Raw genomic sequence first — 24,399 nt, 5'->3', positions numbered from 1 at the left:
TTCAGGTCATGGAAGATGCACGAGGAACTCTCTGAAAATACACTTCAAAGCAAAAACAATAGGAAAAGAGAATTTTTCAGTTTCTAGAAGAGAACAGAAATAGTAAAATGGCTGTGTCTTTATCAGCCCTCCCACCCTCCAAGGAGTGGAACAGGCTGGCCCTGGTATCTCTAACCCAATCCCTGTGACACTGACTCCCAGCACAGTCCTGGAGGAGCTCCTATGTGCAGAGCTGTGCCTGGCTCCAAGCTCCTGAGTCTTGCACTGGGGCAGCTCATACAGGGAAGCCTGAGAGTGGGCACAAAGCTCTAGGTTTTGTGATCGAGCTGACTGATACACTTAAAATCTTGAGCTTACTTGGCAAGAAAACACAGAGGTTCTTCCTTTGGTGTTTCACAGTCTTGTAGTCAAAAAAAGTAATAAATTTGAAGTTGCTTTCTTCTCCTTGTAAATTGGATTGTCACTGTGGAAAGGTCTCTTAATTTTCCATCCCTCCAGTGAAATCTATCATATGTCTCCTGGCTGTGACTGATTATTTTAATAGTCTCTCTCTTTCCCTCTCTCTTAGCATTCCTGTATGTCTGCTTATTATTATAAACTATTTGTTCAACTTTGCAGGTCATTATATGAACAAATAGCCTAGTGATGTATTGACTTTGTGTGTGTCTTTGACAATGCCCCAACACCCCTTCCCTAAGACACTGCTCTTCCAGACAAAAGAACACAAGGAGACACTGACTGAATGCCATGCATGTAAAGAACTCGGACATTTCCTTACTCATTCAACCCCAGATGTTCTTTTCCCAGGCCTCATATTTAAGCCTTCATTAGAAATTTGAGAGAAATGCTTTACTGTGGCCGCTGGCTTGGCTGCTTTTCAGGTTCAGCAAGAATCTCTTATATTCACAAGCCCTTTCTTCTTTTTCTTTAACATCTCTCCAGCAGCTTGTATAACCTTCCCTAACAGTGCAGGAAAACATCCACATGTGCATAATATTTTAGAGCTTCTTTGCAGCATGTTAATCTCTGAGACTAAAAAAAAATCTCGTGGTCCCAGTCTCATTTTTAATAGGATAGCAAACTAAGAGGATACATGAGGATTATTCTAATCTCACCCTGAAGCGCACTCTAGCACTACTGCCTATCTGGGACCCATTATTGAACTGCCTTCTCCAGTGCTCTAGAAAAGATGTGCTTATCTTGATTGAACAAGTAATGACAGCAACAGCAAAAGCCTGAGCTGTCATGCTTTAGAAAGAATGGATTAGCTAATTGATGGTGAAATGAAATACTAGGCTGGAGCTAAACACCCTTTGGGGTGCTCATCCCTCCTCGCTTTCTTCTTTAGTCCCTTCAGAACATGTTTGTACACTGAGGGGGAGAAGGGGGTGTGTGTACTAAACACAACCAACTACTCCTCCAAAGCACATGCAAGGGATTGCTCAAGGTGAGCTGCTTCCTCATCTTGCAGCTCTCCCCAAGCAGTGCATTGCATGTGCTTTGGAGGAACAATGAAGGTGGTGAGGGAGCTAGAGCATGAGTCTTACGAGGAGCAGCTGAGGGAACTGGGGTGGTTTAGCCTGCAGTAAAAGGAGGCCAAGGGGCAACCTCATTGCTCCCTACAGCTACCTCAAAGGGGGTTGTAGTGAGGTGGGCATTGGTCTCTTCCCCCAGGTAGCAAGGGGCCTCAAGTTGTGCCAGGGGAGGTTTAGATTAGATTGGATATTGGGAAAAACTCCTTCACCAAAAGGGTTGTCAAGCACTGGAACAGGCTGCCCCAGGGAAGTGGTTGAGTCACCATCCCTGGAGGGATTTAGAAGATGTGTAGATGTGGCACTTACTTACTTAGGGACATGGTTTAGGGGTGGACTTGGCAGTCCTAGGTTTACAGTTGGACTCCATCTTAAAGGTCTTTTCCAACTTAAATGATTCTATGATTCCACTGCTGTGGCAGAGGTTTCTGCACACAAAGCCTATCTGCCTCTTTGAGGGCTGGCCTCTTAGATAGGGAGAGCATACATCCCAGGCAGGAAAGGGGCTTATTTCTGGTGAGGCTTATGTTTGTAAGGTAGTGGGAGACCTGGAGGTGACAGGGTCCTAGCAAGCATGTGTGAAACTGGTCCTTGGGACACCATGGGCACCCTCCTACCTCTCATCATAGCAATGAGGGTATGTGAGAGCATGACTTTGACCTCAGATATTGCTGTAGCCAGTGCACAGTCATACTTCCACTCCCTTGATCCCTCTCCATGGGTGAGGAACTGAGGGAGGAAGGATTTAGTGGCAGAGCAAGACTGGCCAAGTCAAGCCAGGACACGAGTGCAGGTTTTAGCTGCATGTATAGCTCACTGCATGATACTTCTCTCCTTTTCACACTGAAAATAGCTAATTTTGCTATTATTATTATTATTCTTCAAGACTCTTGAGTGCATCTTTAGACTCTTTCCAGAGGGCATCAGAATTTCCTGAGCAGAGCAATCAGTGCTGTCAACAGCACAGTAATAGTCACACACATGGCCTCTCCTTTCCTCTCCTCCCCTCTCCATCCACCCCCCCGCCACAGGATGACACTTGTGAAGTCTTGTACACTGCACAGAATGCAAACAGACATTGGGCCAGTCAAAAACACACTTCTCTTTATTTGAAAGTTTTCTATCCACAGATAAAAGGCAGCTGATACATTGCATAGTATACCCTTTTATTTTTTATCATGCTTATTATTCAGCATGTCTGAGAAAATGATTACTGGCTCTAACTTCCCACAACAAACAGTGAAGTTGATGGAATAATAAATTATAGTAGTAGTCCACATTATGTATAAAATAAATGTTAACAGATACAAACATGACATGAATGATGACTGATTCAGTTTCCTCCTTTCCTCAGGAGTTCAGTGTCTTTATTAGAGTGGTTGTGTAAGTTGACTTTTTTTTTATTAAAATGCAGCAGTGCTCTGGAGCTGTGAAACGCAAAAGCCATACAGGTTTTTTAATTGAATGTGACTGTCTTAAATCTTGCTAGTGAGAATGAGGCATGCTGTTCTCCTGCCCTTGGGATGGCTGGTTACTATCGTGTTGTTAAGCCCTTGCTGCTGCAAGGAGGAAGCCTTCATGCTGTGGCTGACCCTGGCTCTAAGGCATGCACAGTGTCCACCAACTTATTACAGGCACTAGCTCTTCAAAGGCCAAAACTCCACACACCCCTCTGTGTGGAAGAGGGGGGTCATGCAACCTTAGTGTACTGGCTGTCATCTTTGGGCTGTCCTCATCATCCTACATAAATGCTCATTGGTGGAAACTCAGTAGCAGACCACTGTGGTGTCAATCCACAAGCAGCTTCTGCTGGTCTTAAGGACACAGCTCTGAGAGATGGATCATGTCAGTGTGCTTTCCTTCTCATTTACCTCCACACATGTGGGTTTCCATGAGCGCTTCCTGACTGACAGCCAGGCTGCCCCCCGGGGAGCTGGTCCCATGCATGGGCTACCTGGAGCTGGGACCCAATACCTTGCTGGTCTGTCCAGAGGAGTTTCAGAAAGCACCAACTCTACTCTGAGGAGGTAGGTATTGAACAGGGACTGGAGAAACAAATTTGTTGGAGCAGCAGCAGAACAGCAAGGAATCTCTGAGACTGGGAACTGAGTAGCAGAGTCCATGCAAGGTAAAGATCCAAGAGTCTTTACTGCAACATGGATGCTGACCCATATCACACAATAAGAAAAGTCAACCATGTTCTTTCTGAACTATAGGGCTGTAATTCCACCCTGAGGATCTGATGACTACAGGAACCACCTGAGCTCTGCTCCCCTGGTCTGACAACTGTATACTCCTGGATGCAATTATCATCCTGTTGCATGTTTCAGCTGCTTGGCACTCTTTTTCCCTCCCTCCCTAATTGAGGTAGAAGTGTCAACTATTATTAAAATACACAAAGAAAATGAACACAATCATAGTGGGCTAGTAGTCCAGTGACCTTCAAAATTTGTGAAAGCCTTCACAATGTGGCTATAAAATGAGTAATTGAAATAGCAGGAACAAAGTAATTCTAAAAATGTCAGAAAAATAGTATTAAAAAGTACATTACTGAGTTAGAAGACATTTGCTTCACTTACTGGCTTAAAAATTTTTTTTTTAAATTCTCCCTCTGCAATACTGGCAGAAGCAAATTTTTTTGTGATATCAGATATTCTGGTATCCAAGTAAGAGTACACAATCTAAATACAGGCCATTAGTATTAGTTGGCTTCACTTGAACATTGCTTTTATTTCCTATAAAAATATGTTTAAGTATGTGTGTGTATAATACATATGTGTCTATATTGCAAAAAAAAAATCTGCATTTCTTCAAGTTTATAAGGAAGATCAAAGTAATATAATGGTAAAGTAGTAATAAACTTTACAAGGATACTTAAATGACTTGTTCATACAATATTTAAATACAAGGAACACAAATCACCAACAATAATTTTTTTTGTGCTTTACAACCCCTGTAATACTAAAGCAAGTTTCTATTAATACCTAAATGACAAGAGTTAGACTACTGCTATAGGGGCTGCTGTTAGTTACCTCCACTGTACTCTGCACCACTGAGTAAATGAGGTCCAAATCTCAGTTGAAAGAACTTAGCTGGAATTTCATCCTATTGATTTAATTATTCGCAGGAATGTGAAAATACATTCAGTGTAAGAAAGCCAAAGAAAAAAAAAGTTGTTATTCTTACAGCTCTTTTTCAAGAAATACTAGATGTTCCAGCTTTAAGGCTACATTTTTTTAAATCGGGGGAAAAAATACCCCACCATACATGAGTAAGGAAGACAGATAGAGAACATTTCACTGACATTAAAGGCAACTTTGCAGCCCCACTTGAAATGTATCAATTTGTAATCTACACATTTACAGGGCCTGCTCTGCTCTGAAAGCTGTTTCCCAATCTGTGCCAGAACAGGCGAGGCTGTGCAGAATATACTTCTGATGATAGACCTCCAGGCTCTGTTTCTCCATAATTGATTGAGTTATTAGTTATGCAGGGAGAGGCGAGATCCCTGAGGCTTGGTAAGACAGTATTCAGTTACTAAAAGCAGCCCTTTGTGAATTAATGTCATCCTACCAGCTCCTTCTGCTTGTTACTCCTTCGAGTCTTGTTGTCCTGGACACCAGCTGTCACAGAGGACATCTCCAGCCTTTTCTCCTCCTGCCTCCCTGCCTGGCTGAAGTTGTACCAGCACAGTCTGGAGCGTCTCCTTCACCACCTGGATCTCCCTCTGCAGAGACTGTGCAAGCTTTATTAAGGAATAAATCTATAGGTGATTGGCAGTCCCCATTCTCTTTCCAAGTTATTAAATAAATTCTTGTTCGGCTGCTCACAACAGATGGCCATGGCTATCTAATTGTAGCTTCAAGTTCTTCCAAATTGTCTGGATTAAATATTAATACATTTCTCACACTTGCTTTCAAGAAAAAAAAATCCATGCAAACTGAAGTTCTCAAGTAGCATTATTTAGCACTTTAAAAAAGGGAGGGGATGGGGGATACTGTTCTCAGGGGAAGGAAGGAGATGAAGAAATTGTTCCATGGAGGCTGACTCCAGAGCTGCGAGTTCCCTCCTGGATGGAGGGTGGATTGCTAAGCCAGATACATGGACCTGGGGGGATCAGACCTCGGATGAAGGCAACAGGGCAGTAGGAACAGTCTGAGACATAAATCCACAGCCTGTGTGGCATTAGCAAGTACAAAAACGAGCGCTAGGCAAGGTAGGGTGGGAAAGTAGCTTAGAGCAGTGAAAGTGTTACTGCTGTACTTACCTCCAGAAGGCTTTAATCTTATACTGATAAATCAGCTAATTATAGCACAGAAAACACAAATATAAAGCAGTGAATGCTCTGAGCAAGGTGAAAAGCTAAGAGATTAGCAAGGTCACAATGTTATTCATTAAAAGTAAAAAGGCCACCTGAAAAGCATTTAATATTTTTACTGAATTACTTCATTTGGTCAAGAAAGGAGAGTTTTCCACATTTTATTTGCCATTGTCCAGTTCAGGTTTCCTGCAAGGCACTCAGGAAGAAAATAATGGCTAATGGCTCTTTCTCTTAGAAGACCTTCCTTCTTGCCCCAGCTCCAAAATAACAGAGGGAAGGTGTCAGGGGGTAGCAAGAAGGTGGTGAGGGGTGCACTGCTGGCAGGTAAAGGTGGGACATGCACAGAGGTAGTGGCAACTGCTGAGACACGCACAAGTCTTTAAGTGGTTGGGCTTCCTAGGCAGTAGAGCTTTTTGTCCTGGTGACTTAGTCTCTCCTGGGAATAAGCACAGTTTGCACTATCAATACATCAGCCTTTCTGCTGATAATCTTATGTCAGTGAGACTATCCAAAGTTGAATCAAGTGCAAGAACTGGGTATAGCTCAGTGAGACAACCAACCTTATCTTGTCTTCCACATCTTACACTACACAGAGACCAAAGCAAGCGTGAGCCAAGTCCGAGCCTGCTGAAGGTCTAAACCAACAACCAAGTTCTAGGGCCCAGCCCCATCCACACTGAGGCCTCCTGTATAGGCATGGCTAGAGGGCAAGGACCCCAAAAGGCTAACCCAAGCAGGTCAAGGGAGAGAGAAGTAAGTTCATCTCTAGCAGTAAGCTATCAGATGATCTCCGAGAGACCGAGAAACTCACTTCAAGGGAAATGAAACGGGCTGACGCTGAAACAACTCAATTTCAAAAAGACAACGCATAGGAAGGATAACGCACAAAGACACGCTTTATCCTTTACAGAGCTCAACCATTATGAGACGTTGTTTTACTTGACCCCGACGTCAATGCAATGTCAAGAAAAAAGACACCCTCAGGTTATGTGACTGTAAAATGGGAGCTGCTACTTTTGAAAAATTGCAACTAGAGAGGACCATGGGAAAGCTATACAAATCACTGCTATTTCAGGCAGTCACAGTTATGCTTTTTTTGGCTGCTTTTCATTCTGTTATCAGTTCCTCAAAATTTCATCTTTGTGTATTTACATACATTCACTATGATGTTTTACTTTTAATGCGTTCACCAGGAGTATTCAAGGCATACGTCTAACGTCTGGACAGCTCTATTAATCTAAAAGGATTCTGTCTCTGATTACAAGTAATAGAGGTACACACAAAAAAATTCCTATCCTAGTATCTCAAAGCACTGTACGAGGACAAATTAATTATGCTTTGCAGCTTCTCTGAAGAAAAAAATATTATGATCCTCTTATAAACAGTCCTGGACTGTCCACCACTCTGCAATTTAATCATGATGCTCTGCTGAATACCTAACCGGCAAAAGAGAAATTCTTCAGTTTATGAACACCATGAAGCCTCTGAAATTTAATTACTTCTGATGCACAGCTTCTGACTACATGCTGTTATTTGTAATATCCCAAGCGATTACAAAATTCTTTTCAGGTAGAGAGAAAAAGCAAAATTGAAATATTTTACTGCTAGTGGATCAGAAATCTTGAAGGATGGAGGAAAATAAAGGAGAAAGGGAAAGGACTCTTAACCAACGTAAAGATGGAGCAACAAGAAAGATGACTGCATAGTCCACCTACGGCAAGTTTCAGTAACCTCATAAATAATACCTCAACCAGCTGTAGACCAGTAACTGTCAAACAAGCCTTTATGGCTAGGCAAAATATACGGTATAAGGCTGAGCGTGGAATCTCTACACACATACAGAGGTTATGTCTGGATAAACAGCTTCACCCATTTCAAAAATGCAAAACACTTCGTTTTGCATGGGTCCACAGGCAAATGTGTCCTTCATATTTAAATTTTCTACCCAGTGCTGCAAATATTGAGCCAGTATCAAAGGCAGGAGCCAAAACAAGTTTTAACTAGGAATGTTTTCTGGTCCTGCTGTCTTCCTGTGGAAAAACTGGCAAAATCTCTCCAACGTGTCATAAGCAGTATATTAAAGTACTTGGGAACAGCTTCACACAAACACAACCCATATTCTGTAGCAACGCTGCAGCTCTAACTTTGTCTTGGTTGAAGATTTTCATTTATTTGACTTTCTCTCTTTAAAAAAAATGAGCATCATGACAGAGTCCATGATTTACAAGGAGATAAAAAGCAGATCTAATTGCTGTAGACTTACTTAATTTTTGAAAAAAAAAATGGGCTCATCAATGTATCTTCTGTTCTCTCAGCACATGGTTAGGATAAAGAGACAAAAGGTAGATGTTACAAACCAGTTGCCTTCCTACAGGAAAGGTTAGAAACTAAGAATACATCGTAAGACAAAAGGCCTTGGAAGGACAGTCAAGGACTATCACAGAGCTGAAGTAAGGGCCTATGGGCTTTTGGAGAATAACAGCAATTTTGGACATCTGCAGAGGAAATGAAGTCTTGAAGAATAGAAATAATCAGAAAGAGGGAATTTTTTTTTTTTTTTTTTTTTTTAAATCTTGTTAACTATTCTGTTGTTTCTAACAGCTGAACACTACAACAGTGGCTGGAGACAGCAGCTCAGCTAGATGTCCCACTGCATAACTGCACATGTCTCTCCTAACCCCAGGCACCAGTACACATGTGGTGGGACAGCCAGATGGGAAGTAGCTCTGCAGAAAAAGACCTTGAGGTCATGGTGGACAGCAACGCATCTTATGGCAAAGGTGTCCAACAGCCTCCTGGGCTGGATTAAGAAAAGCATTGCCAGCAGGTGAAGGGAGCTGATCCTTCCACTCCACTCAGCACTAGTGAGGTCCCATCTGGAGCGCAGGGTCCAATGCTGGGCTCCACAGTACAAGAAAGATATGGACTTACCGGAGTGAGTCCAGTACAGGGCTGGTTTTATGGACTGGAGCATCCAACGGATGAGGAGATGCTGAGAGACCTGGGACTGTTCAACCGGGAGAAAAGGTAGCTCGGGGGGGGCGGATCTTACCAATGTGTGTAAATAGTTGAAGGGTAGGAGTGAAGAAGAGGGAGATAGACTCTTCTCACTAATGTCCACTGACAGAACAAGAAGCAACAGGTAAAAATTCCAAAATAGGAAATTGATTCTGAATACAAGAAACCTTTTTTTTTTTTTTTTTAAACTGTGAGGGTGGTCAAACACTGGAACATGTTGCATGGAGAGGCTGTGGAGTCTCCATCCTTGGAGATATTCGAAACATAACTGGACATGATCCTGGACAACCTGCTCTAGGTGACCCTGCTTGAGCAGGGGATTGGACCAGATAATCTCAAGAGGTCACTTCCAACTAAATGATTCTGTGCTTGTGCACGCTATGTGCCAAACGACAAGCAAAGAGGCAAGACAATTCAATGTTTATTTGGAACGACCTGGGTTTTGGCCTTTCAGAAGCGCACTCGGGAGTGAAGAAAAGACACCGAGCAAGTCCCTACTGCTCCTATATGAGGCCTGTGTGGTCTCACAGCAAGAGAGCAAAATGGCCTTTGGAAGTCCATCACTTACGGCTCCTTACAAAACAGAAGAATGCTTGTGGTACCGGAACCAGATTAGAAATTTCTCATTTCCCCCCTCCATTACTGTCTCCCTCCTTCACATCCATGAATGCATTTCTACAAACTAACAGAATACCCCTCCCACATAAAAAACAAAATATGCTCCCCCAAAACTACAAAAAAGAAAACCAAACCAACAGAATGACTGCAACATTTTGAAAAATAGATCACACCAGTGACCTGGATATCAGCTGTCTCCAAATTACTTGTTCCAGCAGAAAACGGAAGGCAAAAAAGCTGCAGCACACGGGTGGAAATACACTGACCTACCTCCATGTTGGCACAGACAGTACAACCGGAACCACTTTCTCTCAATGTGATGCACACTGGGAAGGGTCACCCTCCTGTCATCTAAAATAAAATCAAAGAGGGCACCATTGCCACCTCTCACTCTTGGGGGATCGCAAAATTTATTACAGGTACAGCCAGGGTGAGATTTCTCAGTGAGGCACAGTTGGGGCTAAATTCTGCACTCCTGATTCTGTCAAAAACCCGCACTGGTGTAAAGCAAGACTTGTATGAGAGCCTGCTGTATGATAAAGGTGAAGGGTTAGCAAAGTGACCTCCAGTGCCTAATAAACGTTTAGGCACAAAATTCTATTTTCAAAATAACTGTTTAAAATGCCATTTTAGGGCGAGGAATGGAGATTTCTTTTATAATAATAGCCCATCCAGGTTTTCTTCCAACAAAAGCATTTTCACCAGGAGGAACCATTACAGGCATTCAAGATGTCTATCAAAATGTAACTGCTAATTAAGAATGAAAATGACTGTGAAATCGCAATATCGGGTCCATTTAATTTTGCTGGGAATTCCAGGCCTTTACTGTCAGGAAAGCAACACCTCTCATCAGCTCTGTAGACACCAGAATGAGTCACCTCTCGTCCTTTGGTTTTTCCAGTTAATGATGTGGACTCTTTTCATACATTTGCCAATGATTAACCATAATTGAATGTTTTGTGGGTTTACTTGGTTATACTACACAGAATTTTGCAAATATGTCATAGTGCTATAGAGGACCTCTGCCCCACTCCCGCTACTGTTTGATTTTTTTTTTATACAAAAGTAAAGTTTCATGTTTGCTGTGAAAAGCTTCAATAATAAATGAGACTCCGAAGTGGGTCTGCGCATATACTCAGGACCAAGAAATATCACTGGATTTCTCCTTTGTTCAGGTCATGCTGGCAATTACAGTGAGAGCACAGTTGATTTAAGTGTTCTGTACCATCAAAATGTCGAATGAAAAACAATGACATCTGGGATTTTTCTTCTAATGCAAACTTAATTATTAATCAAAGCTATGGCACACACTAAACATTGGCAAATGGCTCGAGAGCATCAGGAATTTATTTTTCTCAATGGAGTCTTTAAAAGTCTTTTAATAATCAGACAACAGTACTAATTTACATCTGTGCAGCTCCCAGTCAGCTTTTTCACCTAATACAGTTTGTAACATTCACATGGAAGCCAGTTTTTTGGGGGGATGAGGAGAGAGATGAAAATAACCAGAGAACAGGAGTTTGAAAAATTTATCCTGCTTTCATTACACTTCTAGATTTTTAAGCCCCTGCTCTCTCAGTTCGATAGATTTTCAATGAAGACTGCATAATTGTCCAATATTTGGGATAAGAATTTGTTTTATTTAAAACAAACTACTGCATAGACAATAGATCCATCTGTCAATCATAAATTCTTCAACTGAAGCTAATTATTGGCACCAATATCAGTGCTAGTTCCTGCAAGGAACTAGCAAGTTACCAATGAGTGAAAGTTTATATTATAGGCACTAATCAGTTTTTATTAGAAAAACCAAAAACAAACACACACCTCCCCCCCCAAAAGAAAACCCCCCACAATCTACAGGTCTGTAGCACTGTGGCAGCTATTTTCCTCATTCCTTTTTGAAGTATAGCACAGCGATTACATGTACCAGATGGTAACATTTTATGCACATTGATCTGGACTACCTCCGATATACCAACTGAATGTTAATGAGGGGTAGCTGAATTGCTGAACTGCTTCTCTGTATGTCCCTATGTTTTAAACATGGTTTCTTATTTTGTGGCTGATCGTCGTGCTAGAAGGACCAGGATCTCACACAGTGTACATTTGTGTATTTGGATAACTGAATTTCACTGATAGAGGAAATCAGATCTGCATCAGGCAACTGTGATTTAGAACGAGACTAATCTACAACTCTTCTCAAACTTTCAATGATTAGATTTTATTTTTTTCAACAAACTCTTGCAGTTTCAACAGCTACAAAGAAATACGCACGGTCTACAGAAAATACAAATACTACTCTTTTATATACTTGTAGTGTATTTTCTTCACGAATCAAAAAAGCAGTTTTTCAGCTTATTTCACCTTACCTAGTAAACTGCAACTATGATCAGACCTGTTGGGTTTGAATATGAACTTAAGTCCACTGCAAAGAAGTCCAACCCTCAGTGTTGTTCTATTAGGGTCAATGAGAAAAGCTCATTTGAGAGCAAATATACACAAGGGAGGAAGAAAGTAGATGCTCTGCGCACACACACACGAGACATATCCACATAGCTCTGAAAAGAATTCTCACAAACAGCATCAGGGAAAAACAACTGCAACTGAGCACATGTGCTATAAATATAATTAAAAGAATATTGCAAACTTGCCTGTGGTAAGTACAAGAAAACAATCTTGCTGTACACTGAAACGTTTAGAAAAGAAAGATTTGAAGTAGTAACAAATTAGTGACTGGATTTCTCCCCTCTGATGCAATGTCCCCCAGCACCTTCCCCCCCACCCCCACTTAAAGTTTATCATTCTGATACCTTTAAAGAAACCAAGTTGCTAGAATAGGGATTTTGCAATGAGTTAGCAATAGATGCCCCATTACCTAAAACACAGTAGTATTTCCACACACTCTATTTACGATTCGTTCTCTAAACTCTCTCCTGCAGGACCACCTGCCTCAGCTTAGGAAGAACTGAATCCTTCCTAGCACCATCATCATCCCAACTCACCTTCAGGTGTCTGTAAGGGCTCCTCTGCTGATCTCTCCAACCTGAATGTGTTCATCTTGCTTCATTATGCTCTTGCCTGCCACCTCTTCTCCACTAAAGCCTAACCAGCAAATTATTCTCACCTTCCTCAGCCTCATTGGTTCTTATTCTCTTTCCCCTTTCTTAGAACAAAGCCTCTTTTGTGGTAAGTTTTTCTATGAATGTTACAAATGAAACAATACTCCGTGCCCTTAAATTTTGAAAAATGTTCACAGATGTAGGCCCAACAAATACCTCAAAAAGGTTAAGCAATCTTCAGTCAGGTACTGAATTGCAGATGAAGAACAGAAAGAGATAAGGGTGCTTTATAAGACAACATCTCATCTAGTTACTTGCACTGGAGCGTCAGAGGCAAATTAAATTGCATAGGATGCCACATGATGCATCTGCTGCCCATTTTTTTAAAAAGGAAAAAGAGCCAAACTACATGTGACAATACACACAGTCCAAATCAATGATGTAGCATTTAATTCAGCTAAATCATGTTGGGAAACGCAGGTGCGTGGATGCTCGTATCCATGCAGCTTTTGGTGCACTAGGTATTTACTTATATGAGCATTTCCAACAAAAGGATTTTAACAGAAGAATAAAGGCTTTTCAGTGCCTAATCTCAACTTACAAAGAACTAACTTCTGTTTAAATCAAATTAAAGCTGGATCAGACTGCACTGAAAATGCACTGTAGGAAAACACTACAGCAAAAATACCTGCTTCAGCAGGACAATCAATTCTCCCCTTCTTAATGTATTTAATCTTCATTAAGAACTAGTACTCCATGTAAATCTGAAAGGCAAGTATTTCACATACACACACAGATTGATACGTATCTACAGCTATACCAAAAAGGATATGAATAACTCCTTCTTCAACTCTGCAGGCGGAAGTCTGCAGCTGATCTTCCAGATGCACCAATTTCTCACTTATTGCTTCACATTTTTCTCCCAACTCTGCAGAAAACATGACGAACTCCTACAGGAAGTTGAAAAAGAAAAGAAAGCGTGTTTGCTGCTGACTACACTTTTCTACATTAAATTTGCATCAAATTAAGGGGAAAATAAAATACTAGTAAGGGGATGTGATACTTTGCAGTGCTAAGACATTGCCTGAAAGCAAATTCCCACGAGAGAGACAAAAAAAGTTTTTACTATACAATAATTTGGTGATTTATGCGAAATGGAATGAGCTTGTGGTCTCAGCCTATTTCCCAGCAGAAAAGAGTCATGATCTCACTTTCAGCAGAGGATTAAAGGGGTGTGAAGACTGAACTGTTCTCCCTCTTCCCTGTTGTCTCACCACAGCAGGGGAGGGAAATCTCATGCTGGCTACACCATTTACATTCCTAAATTTCAAGTTGTTCATGTAAATATGATTTACATTTTTAGGCCATTTGAACATTTCAAGCAGCATCACTTTTGGTATCTCTTATAAACACAAAATGTACTTACTTTTTTGAGGAAAAATCTGGCTAGAACACTTAGGGACTTTGTTCAACTGATCAGAGAAAATGCATCAAAGTCTTAGATATTACAAGATGAAACTACATTTTTTTTTACTGTGTTATCATGAAACAAGACTAGATTTTCAAAAACAATGCTTCCCCACTTAGAACTTACACAGACAAACACTTTAAAATAGAAAAACTGAGTATTTTAAACCAGTTGCAAAGTCCTTCCTGTAAGTTTGTCTGCTTTCAGATATACTGCACAAGGGTAATTTCTATCTTTTATATTTTGTACTGAGTATTTCTTTGAGAAACGACCCAAATAAGCAGCAAATATGAGAGGGGGAGGGGGGAAAAAAAAATCAACCAATTTGTGCAGCACTGAGACAAGCCTCTCCCTCCCAAAGCATCATAGTGCTGTCTGTGATGTGAGTGACGGGGGTTACCTGTAAGGAAAAGATTACGGTGCCACGATGAAGTTCTGCTGGAACCACGTTGAAAAAACTGGAGTTATTCATCAGCTGGAACCCAGAAAACTCGATTTTCTCTAACCTAGTCTCGCACTCATCCACAAAGCCAGCTGCGCACGTGTCCATATACAACCTTCAGAACATTCTTCTGCTTTAAAAAAAAGTACTTGGAGTCCTTTGCACTGATCTGTTGCTATAATAGCAGCCATCAGCGGTTAAGAGAAATCAAGCCTTTAATCAAAGGCCTTCCAAAGAAATCATGCTAATACTTGGCTGGAACGCCGCCCACTGCGAAACAATCTGATTTTTGGTAAACACATTCAAGAGATCTCAGTTTTGTGCCATCCTTACTTTGCGTCACGCAGGGCGTACGCAGAGCCGAACGTCTGAAGAGCTCTGCTTGCCGGCACGTCCTCCATTACAGCACACAGCTTCGACCTTTCTGCCTTCCCGGGTCTCCTGCCAGACGCGGGTATCCAGCGGGTCGCCCGGGTGGGCAACCAGCTGCAGCTGGAAGCCTGGATCAGCGCTGGTTAAGGGCGGGTCCGTCGCAAACACCCAGCTTAGGCGCAGGGAAGCGCAAGGTGAGAACGGGCTGGCTGAGTCCCTGGCTCTGCGCCCGGGAGCCGAGCAGCCGCCTTCGGAGTCATTACCAAACGTCAGAAGCTACAGCGGTGCTCCTCAGAACTTATAGACATAAAAATGACCCATTGTTTTTTAAACGAGCACAGGGGAGGAGAAGGTACACGCTTCTCCCTGCGGCAACTAGGAACGTCCTTGTCTCGTGACCAAGGACAGAAGATGAAGAACAAGTCTTCCACCCAGCCGCTAAACCATTATTCAGTACACCAGCAGGACTCGATATGCTTTGAGGGAGTGGGATAACCCAGACAATTTATATCAATAGAAAGCTTTTAGGGAATCATTCCGTGACATGCATGCAAGAGCAGGTGACAGTTACCTAAAAGAACTTAGGTCTCAGGCTAGAAAAGCCAGTAAATTGTAGAAACCTAGTACTCTGAAAGCACATCTAAAATGACCACCATCTAGAGAAAGCTCCGCCTCTGGACACTGACTCTTCTCTAACAATTAATTACACATAAGAAAATCAGGTCTTCGCGTAACCATCATCTCAAATGCAAGAAAAACACGACAAAAAACATTCAGTGCTATACGATCATTGAACGCTTAGTTTAGGAAGAACAGCTTTTAGTTAACACACAAACTCCTAAGTATTGCTCTGACAGACAAAAGCTGTAAGTGAAGTTTTCAAACCAGACTCTTTCTACAGACTGTGTACTTTGACAAAATGAATTAGTCCTGTACAGATCCTGAAGAACAGGTACCTTATAGTGACACATAAAAAGCAGATTCTTGCTCTTATAACATCACTATATTGAATACTTTAGTCTGATCCAGTCACTGCTTTTATCAAGTACTATTACTATATGGGATTTTTGGATCACATTCGTGCTGTCAAGAAGGATGACACTTCTAGTCCTGATTTGAAATCAGCAGTTACTACAGCAAAAAAAAAAAAAAAAAAAGGTAGATGTTACAGTACACTCCTGAATACCTGTGCCATTAAGTATACTTAAATATAAAAAGCATTCTAAAGATATGCATTATAGTAGGGTAATCCCTTTCTTTTTTAGGCTACTGTTGATGACAGGAACGTTTACACAGGTAACCGGTCACCCAGGTAGCACTGTCACTAGTTGCTGTAAGAGAAGATCCATTTCCTCCACTTTAAAACCCGCCCTCAGGTTTCCTGTCTCGTATATGCAAATACAAGTTCACTGAGCAGCTAGTTAAACACTAGCCACACCGGCTGGATTTGCCCAGCCTTGCTGTAAAGATCCACAGTGGAAAATTTTTCCCTATTCACTGTGTCAGTGAATGTACAGGGCAAAACAGGACTCTTAGACCTACCCCCACACTGAATTTCAGGTGGTTTGAAAGCTGCTGGCAACGGGAGACAGCATTTCGATACCTGGTTGGCAAAACACGCTCCAAGTTGCAAGTGTGGCCAAGCTCTAACATGCACCGATCCTGAAAACCCAAGATAAAATGTAACTATAGCCTAAAATCTACAGTTGCAGCACAGCTAAATGACTATAGTTATCGGTGTACTGTTACCTAATAGGATCTCATGTTTGATGTTTTCTTTTCCTTTTTAAATAAAACTTTACAGCCCAGTAAAGAAAGGTCCCAGGAAGGACAGAAGGAAGGAACCTAACACAGAAGCCCCCAGGACCCTAGGACTTCAGGTGAAGTAACTACTTTGTTCTGTGGCAAAGACATCTCACAGTGCTTTGCATCATTACTAACCTGTATTTTGGGATTCTAAGCTTTAGCTTGTAGCTTCTACCCCGCTGCAATTTCAGGCAGAGACTTTACTGGTGCATTGGTCTTGCACTAAACATACTTAGGAATAAGACACTATAATTTTTAATTCACTGGCTTTAATTTCTTTGTCAACTGAATACTTACATTCTCACGTAAAGTAAAATATCCGTTCTCTCTCATGTGAAAAAATGTAGTGTATTCTTCCTGAATGATGGCATTTTGAGTACGTAATGAATTGTCTAAAAATGTAACAAAAATCCTGTTTATTTTGGAAATTAAGCTAAACGAACAATGAGTACTAGGAAAATGTGAGCAATGCAGAATTGTTACAACAATATGGGAAGGCAGGGAAATCTGAGCAAGTAAAAATTGGATCAAACTTGTTTAGGTCTTTAAACACTTGAACCCCATTTAATCATAACTGTATGGCTGTGGTCGCTCTGCAGTGTAACTAAAACAGCTCCATAAGGTAGGGGTTACAGTCTATTAATCTTAAACTCCTAATAGGTATTTTGCAGCTTAATTCCTCTTTAATAAAACAATAATAGTGTCTTAAAAAAATGTTTGTACCTACACGACACAGCTGCCATTTTGTTGAAATAAGAAGTTCCTCCATAGTTTAGACAAGCACCGTCTCTCAGGAACTTACTTGCAGGCATCATGGGAAAAATGCAGGAGGGTCATCATATAAATTATGATTTTCCAGAACATATATACATGGCCTTTCTTATTTTGGATTGGAAATATGCGGTCACACAGAGAACTCTAATTTTAGTTTAACATCAAGAAGAATTGATGGAATGAAATGGAAAAAAAATACATATTGCTCTCAAAAATATACAAGAATAATTCTAAATATTCAACCAATTCCACAACTTCTGCCCCCAGGCCCTTGTTTCAAGAAAGTTCCATAACTCGGAGAAATAAATAGGAAAGATTTCTCTCAGTGCCCTTCAAGCCTAGAAATGACACTGGTAACATTTTTATTTTATATTTGTCTATGTAGGCAAGGAAACCGCTTTCAGTGACACACAAACTATTCAAGAACAGCTCCTGGTTGAAAAGCGGCACTTCACACTGATCAACAACATCTGAGAGGAGACTTGACTCTGCCTCCAGCTCAACATATTAATAAAATACAACTCATCCAAGCTTGTAGGTTATGTCAATGCTACAGGCTACTGTAAGTCTTAAGGCTGCTTTGGTTATTTTTGCACTAACCACTTCTAGGGAAGAGCTAGGAGAGATTGCAAGAGTCAGGAAAGAGCTGAGATGCAATATTGCTTTATGGATTTTTCGGTGAACAGGGGATGTAACTGGCTGGGAATTTCCTCTCTCCCCGCCCCCCCCCCCCCCCCCAATCCCTTAAGCAGGTGAAAACAGCACAAATGTGGGTGTGATTTGTTATTAAGGTGAAATTCTTCTGTCTTCTCACAGAGAGTAGAAATTCTCTCCCAGAGATGTGAAAGTCTGATGCAAGAAACAGGAACAACAGTGTTCCAGCTGATGCACAGATAGAGCACGAGTATATTGAAACAAGAGCAGTGGGAATGGCTTCCACTTTAGTCTTCTGCATTTCATTTTACCCTTTTACGAGTCATTTTAGTCACCTATGAGCAACAGCTCCTCAACAGCATTACTCAAGGAAAATGTTTGATCAGCTTTTCCAGTGCAGACACATTCCGTGCTCTCTTGGATCTAGTTCAACAATTTTATACAGAAGAATCAGTACCGCAGTAGCTAGATTCATCTGACTCTATTAAGGATCAGAGTCTTTGGTAGTTGTGCTGAGAAGAAGGACTCCCAGATACATCCTTAAAATGAATTCTTCCTACAGAGGAACCTTTGTAAAAAGGCATGGCCTTACTTCCAGCTGGCAATGTCATAACTCCAATAAGATAAAAGCCTTAGAAGACCTTCTGCAAAACATCAAATCAAGATTTCTTTCACCTGTACTAAATCCTCTCTCCCATATAATAGTTAAAATCATTCAAAATAACATAACAAACTACAAAAAGTTGCCCTTGCAGACAGATGCTCCACACTATGGCACAAGGTTTAGAGCAGTGACTTACTGTTGGCAGAAGTGCTGCACACTTACTCTCACCCCCTTGCAGAAGTTAATCGAAATTGTGAGCACCTGAAATTCGAGAACATCAGGACAGGAAATCTCTTGAACTACTTCTAAAAACAATATGCAACCATCCACATGTTTGTCCAGCTCGAGCAGGTGCTTGCCTCACTTGCAGGCTAAGTGCACGTGCGCTCAGATCATGAGCTACACAGCCACAAGGTGTCCAAAGTGCAGGCGGAGGAAGCATTTGTCCCTGCTCTGCATCCCAGATTTCCTGCCCTGTGTGCATTGTCTTGGGCAGGTGTTGTAGATGGGGAAGGCAAAGTGGCCACTAAGAACAGGCCTAGCCTCTTACTCTGAAAATTATGCATGTTACCCATGACCAACACCATCCTAGCATCACAGCAAGGCTGACCAGGAAGCAACCAGGGACCACCAAAGCCTGCTCTGTGACTTGCAGTGCAAGCAAGCCCACCGCGACTGTCTTCAGCTGGTGTCTGTCTACACAGCTCTTGGCAGCTGACAGGGATTTTGTGGTTCTGGCTGCAGGGTAGAGCTTGTTCCAGGGCTCAGCTGCCCTTGCAGTGAGAAAGTTTTCCTAATGCAAACTTCCCTTGCTACAAATCAAGATCATTACATTTCCTTTTACCCTTATATAGCACACAACGATAACTAACAGTTATCCTCTTTACCATTATTTTTTATGCGATTGAAGACTTTGACTTTCAATCAGACCAGGATTTCTAAGCCTTTTGTTCCTATGCCTTTCCTTCTTTTCTTCAACGTGTTCCTGTCTTCTATAGGAACGAGGTGCCCACACCAGTGCTGTAGTCCTCTGGAGGCTTTGACATTCTCAGCTAAGCACAGTAATTATTTCTGCCTTACAACTGACATTCCCATTAGTAAGGCTGCAAGTGACATTTGCCCTTTCTTGCAACAGGACGAAGGTAATGAATCCCACTCTATTTGTGGTCCACTATATCCCTAGATTCTGCTTCTGCAGTATTGTCATCTTAGCTGCTACTTACCATCTGTATACATAAATCTGACTTTTTTTCTTCCTCAAATGTAATTTGCACCTGTCTCTTAACATATCCCATCTTATTGATTTCAGGCTATTCGTTCAATCTATCAAGAGTATTTGGAATTCTAATCCTAATTGAAATTATGTTGACTGGCACATAAACTCCTGGTCTACCTCCTTTTTAAAGGCAAATACCACGGCTGCCTTTTACTGATACCCTAGGACTTCAAGCTTCCTCCAGGAGTTTTTCAAAGAAACTTGTTAATGCTTTGGAGATTTCTTTTGGAGATTTTTTGGATCTCTTTTGGAGATTGTTTTTCCTAGCTCCTATGCACTCAGAAGAAATTTCATCAGATGAGGTCCACTTGAGTACATCTCACTTGCCTTAGGACCCTTTATTGTGTTCGTCTCTTGCTACCTTGTAGCGAATACTAATAGCACTACATATACGGACACAGTTTATCATTTTTAGAAAGACCAAAAGCAAAGAAAATAAGGAAGAGAAAGAAATATTTCTGCACTCTGCTCTCACGTCATTATTCTTCTCATTCACTTTTCATATTAGAAGTCATACGTGCTTTCTTTCACCCCTCCCTTACAGCTTATCCCTGAAGTCCCTCGCCACTTTGCACGTCTTCTGCTCACAGTAGCTTACCGTGTTCAGTGGTCTTGCTGGCTCACTCTTACACTGTGCAGTACCCTTTCAGGCTCATCCTTAGAAACATTTTTGTCTTTTCCTCTTCAAAATTCTTTTGGGCCACTGAAGAGTCACTCACATAGATATGTAGCCTCTTACTGCGTTTGCTCTTTTCTACACCAAAAGAAGATGGTGCTGTACTACAAACGTGATGTCTTCTGGAGGGTACCAAAGATCATCTGCTGATTCTTCCTCCTACAGAGTTTGTCCCACAGAAACTCACCTGTTGTTTCCCTGATTTTTTTTAGGTGAGTTTTTCTTTCATGTAGATGGTTATCTGCCTTTTGTCAGAAGAGGGATCAAGGTTGTTTCCCCAATTACTTTTGCCCTTCCACTTACAGACTGCTAGCTTGTTCCCTCAGCCTGTATATGTATATTTAGGAGACTGCAGCACTACGAGATGCTCCTCAGTTTCTCATACACAACAATTCAGGCATAAAGCTTTCCAGACAGCTGTTTTGCAACTCTGACCTACCTCCTCCCCACCATCACAAGCTTTTCCCACAGTCTCTTTGCTTGCACTGAACCCCTTCCCTCCTCCGCAGGGGTACACCACCACACGGGAGTGTTAAATGACTCATCAAAATTACAGCCCTATGTTGGCAATTCCTCCCCTCATGTATCTTCCATTACAGCTATAGAGGAGTGTTCTTGGAAAGGCATCTACGCAGCAATAGGGCTTTCCGTTGCCTTCCAGCACCCTGCTGTGGTCTGGGTGACAGCAGTCTTCCCATTCTCATCTCTAGTAGACTGAAGGTCTTCCCTGAGTGCAGACTTCCTAAAATGAGTGCACGCTACTGCACTGGCTCGTTTAATTAAACTGGGACAATTCCAGTTCCTGCTGCGGGAGGATGAGGCTATTTACTGACTTACCAATAAAAATGCACAGTGGGCCAGGACTTGGAAGAGAAACAAAAGCACCAAAACTGTTTTCTAGTGTCCACACCCTGCTGTGCTAGGAGTCAGCATAGTTGGGTATCATTTATAGGTGGTTCCTAGTATTGTTCACTCCCATCTCTGCTCTTGAGTCATTAAGATGCAACAATCTGGAGCGACTAACAGGGTGCTCTCCTGCAGGCAGCAGGGAGACTGAAAAGAGTGGATTAGGGGACCAGAGAGTCAAAGGAACATTTAGGCAAAGCCTTGACATGGTACAGGGTGCTGACAGTTTTACAGAGCTTTTATAGAGCTGTCTACAAGTCAACATCAATCCAGCTGTGGCAGTGTGGTAGAGCCTGGCTTTCTAGCAAATTTCTGTTTCCTTTGTTTGTATTGCTGCTCTCTATTCTCTTTATGAATTTTTTTTTTCCCCTCAGAACTTCAAAAGAGCAAAGTTCCTCTGCTTGTGAGGACTCCAAGATACTAAGCTCTTAGTGAATACTTGTACAGTAACAGCCCTCTCTGCCTGCGAGCATTTGTAAACCCAGCACACGTCACACTCTCATGCTCTGGGCACATCTCCTGTTAAGCAAAAGAACAACTTCTGCACTCAAGGATTGGGCTGTACTACAGTTTTCAGTGCAGGTCACTGCTGGACACAAGCACGCAGTTGTACTCTCATTTGTTTTGGTCCAGACCAGATGCAAGTTTGAGTTTCCAGCAAATATTCTGCTGTCTTAGCAGCTATCACTACCAACGTGCCCTCAGTATTTTGCCCTGCTTGGCCGTAGGGCTTTTTGCTACCTTTATCCCATGGGACTACTTGCCCTTATTTCACGTCATTTATGGATGCAAGCACCTGCACAGTTTTGCTTTAATTCGCAGCGAAGTTCACTGATAAGAAAGGCTATTCACATCTTCTGCAAAGTTCACCTTCACTCTCAAAGCTTCCTGTTTTTATTTATGCTGAACTCACACACTGCCAAGCAGTCCATCCCAGGCGTGCCCTCATGTCACAGTCTCCTTGTACACAAGATCAACAATCTAAGTTTAGTCTTGCAGTTAGATTAGCCTTCCTGGGGCATTCCAGCTGCTTCACAGTCTTTGGATTAATTGGTGGGAATCCAAAGAAATGCCTCATCTGAATAGCTATCCCAAACGGCAATTTTTATTTATTAATTTATTTAGTATTTCCTTGACTGAGCATTTGTCACTTGTACTTGACAGGTGGCATGTATGTTGTTATGGAAGGTGAATTTGGGAGTTACTTACCTGTGTAATTAATTTGCTAGCTGGACACAATGTTTGGATGCTAAATTTCCTTAACATGTAAGTTACAACTCAATATATAAAATGGATCAATATAAAAATGGACCGGACTGAATCAGTACAACTCTTAAAAACAGTATAATTCTCCTTATACATCTATTGCCTAAATTCTTAGTTTGTATGTAGACAGATTTTTGTACGTAAGCGGATTTCTCTCATCACTTATGCTCATAGGAAATGCATCTCATGTTACTCAATTATTCTAGACTTTCTTAAACATATAGACTAGGATCTGACATCTTTTTATTCACAAAAATAGCGTAAAATGACAAATATCCAGTATTTTAATTCAGATTAAATTCCTATTACCCTGTATTCTGCTGCAGTACGCTTTTTTACTTCAAAAGTGAATTCAAAGGTATTTTTAGTGGTACGCAAGGAAACAAGTAAAGCGTCAAGATTTTGTTCCATTCCTAAGCATCATTACTGTGTTACAGTGAGGCTGGCTAAATATTATTGGTCGTACTTTTCCCCAATATATTCATGTTATAATAATACCAATAATGGTACGTATTAAAAAGCACTAGCACCGGATTTAACTATAAACTCCCTGAAGTACACAGCAATTTTGCCATTATCTTCAATGGAAAAAAACCTAGTTGTGCCAGTGTTGCTTTTCTAAGTGCTTGCACACTCTCTAGCAACTTTTACCCAAAGGTAGTACTACAAAACCAAGTGTCATTAGTTTTATCTGGGACCCAGAAAAGTCTGTACAACATCACCACTTTAATACTGCCTAGAAAACACTTACCTCAGATAAATGACCATCTGCTCCAAATGAAATGTCTTCCATAACCTGTTAGAGATAAACTATTAAGTATATAGTAGATACTGTTTATATAGCATGTAAGATTTCAATGGAACTTACAAAAACCAAATAGCATACTAAAATGTTGTAGAAGCTGAACAATTGCATCATTTTGCTTCAGACACATGAAATGTGTCAGTTGCTTTTATAATGGAGCAGTGGCAGCCACCCAATACTTCAAGCTAAATTTGAATACATTTTATTAAAGCCTGCCTTCGGCTTCCCAGTTAAAACCCACAAGGAATACTGCCCCTAAAATTGAAGGACTAACTACAGATTGAAACAAACTATCTTCTATCAAGCTCTTACAGATCTATAAACCATTTGAGAGTCTACAGAAATTTTTTTTGGCACAAACCCTGTGAGTGATTTTGGGCAGGAGAAACGAGAGATCCCACTGATGTTTTGCATTGGTAACATGTGCTAACTATAGTCAGTTCCTCTTTCAAAACTTGCTTCATCTAAGTATCTAAGAAATTAGCCAACATTTCATTGATTGGCTAAGGAGCAAAGAAATTTGATGTTAACATTATTGGAAAATCATTAATACTTATCACACATTAGAGTATTGACAATCTTTAAATTGTTGCTTAAAACTGAGATAGGGATATTGCTTTGGTAGGGCAATACTTAGTATCACATGTATGTACATATATATATAAAAAAAATAAAGTGCAAAATCATTACTCTGCCATAAGATCATTATTACTACTGGGTACTATTTTCAGTAATCTATCTGAAAAGAGATTAGATTTCTTTTACCTGTAATATTAATTTTCTGATTATATTTTTACTG

The 24,399-nt window shown here is 41.1% G+C and overlaps 1 protein-coding gene across 1 annotated transcript in view; it reads right to left on the bottom strand.

Annotated features, from left to right (window-relative positions):
• Positions 1 to 5,121: 5,121 nt before the first annotated feature.
• Positions 5,122 to 24,399, bottom strand: part of DISC1 (DISC1 scaffold protein) — a gene marked incomplete at its 3' end in the record, with an annotated part of 216,437 nt that continues 197,159 nt past the window's right edge. Inside the window, exons 12-14 of the mRNA XM_081998396.1 lie at positions 23,547 to 23,591; positions 13,391 to 13,501; positions 5,122 to 5,277 (exon numbers count right to left, since the gene is read on the bottom strand). Of these exons, the coding sequence (XP_081854522.1) occupies positions 5,122 to 5,277; positions 13,391 to 13,501; positions 23,547 to 23,591 (312 nt within the window). The remainder of the gene's footprint in view (positions 5,278 to 13,390; positions 13,502 to 23,546; positions 23,592 to 24,399) is intronic.

The sequence above is a fragment of the Phaethon aethereus genome (assembly GCF_964289735.1).
Source record: "Phaethon aethereus genome assembly, chromosome: 3".
NCBI lineage: Eukaryota > Metazoa > Chordata > Aves > Phaethontiformes > Phaethontidae > Phaethon > Phaethon aethereus.
Note: the sequence above shows the minus strand (reverse complement) of the source record. Positions and strands in the feature narration are given on the sequence as shown.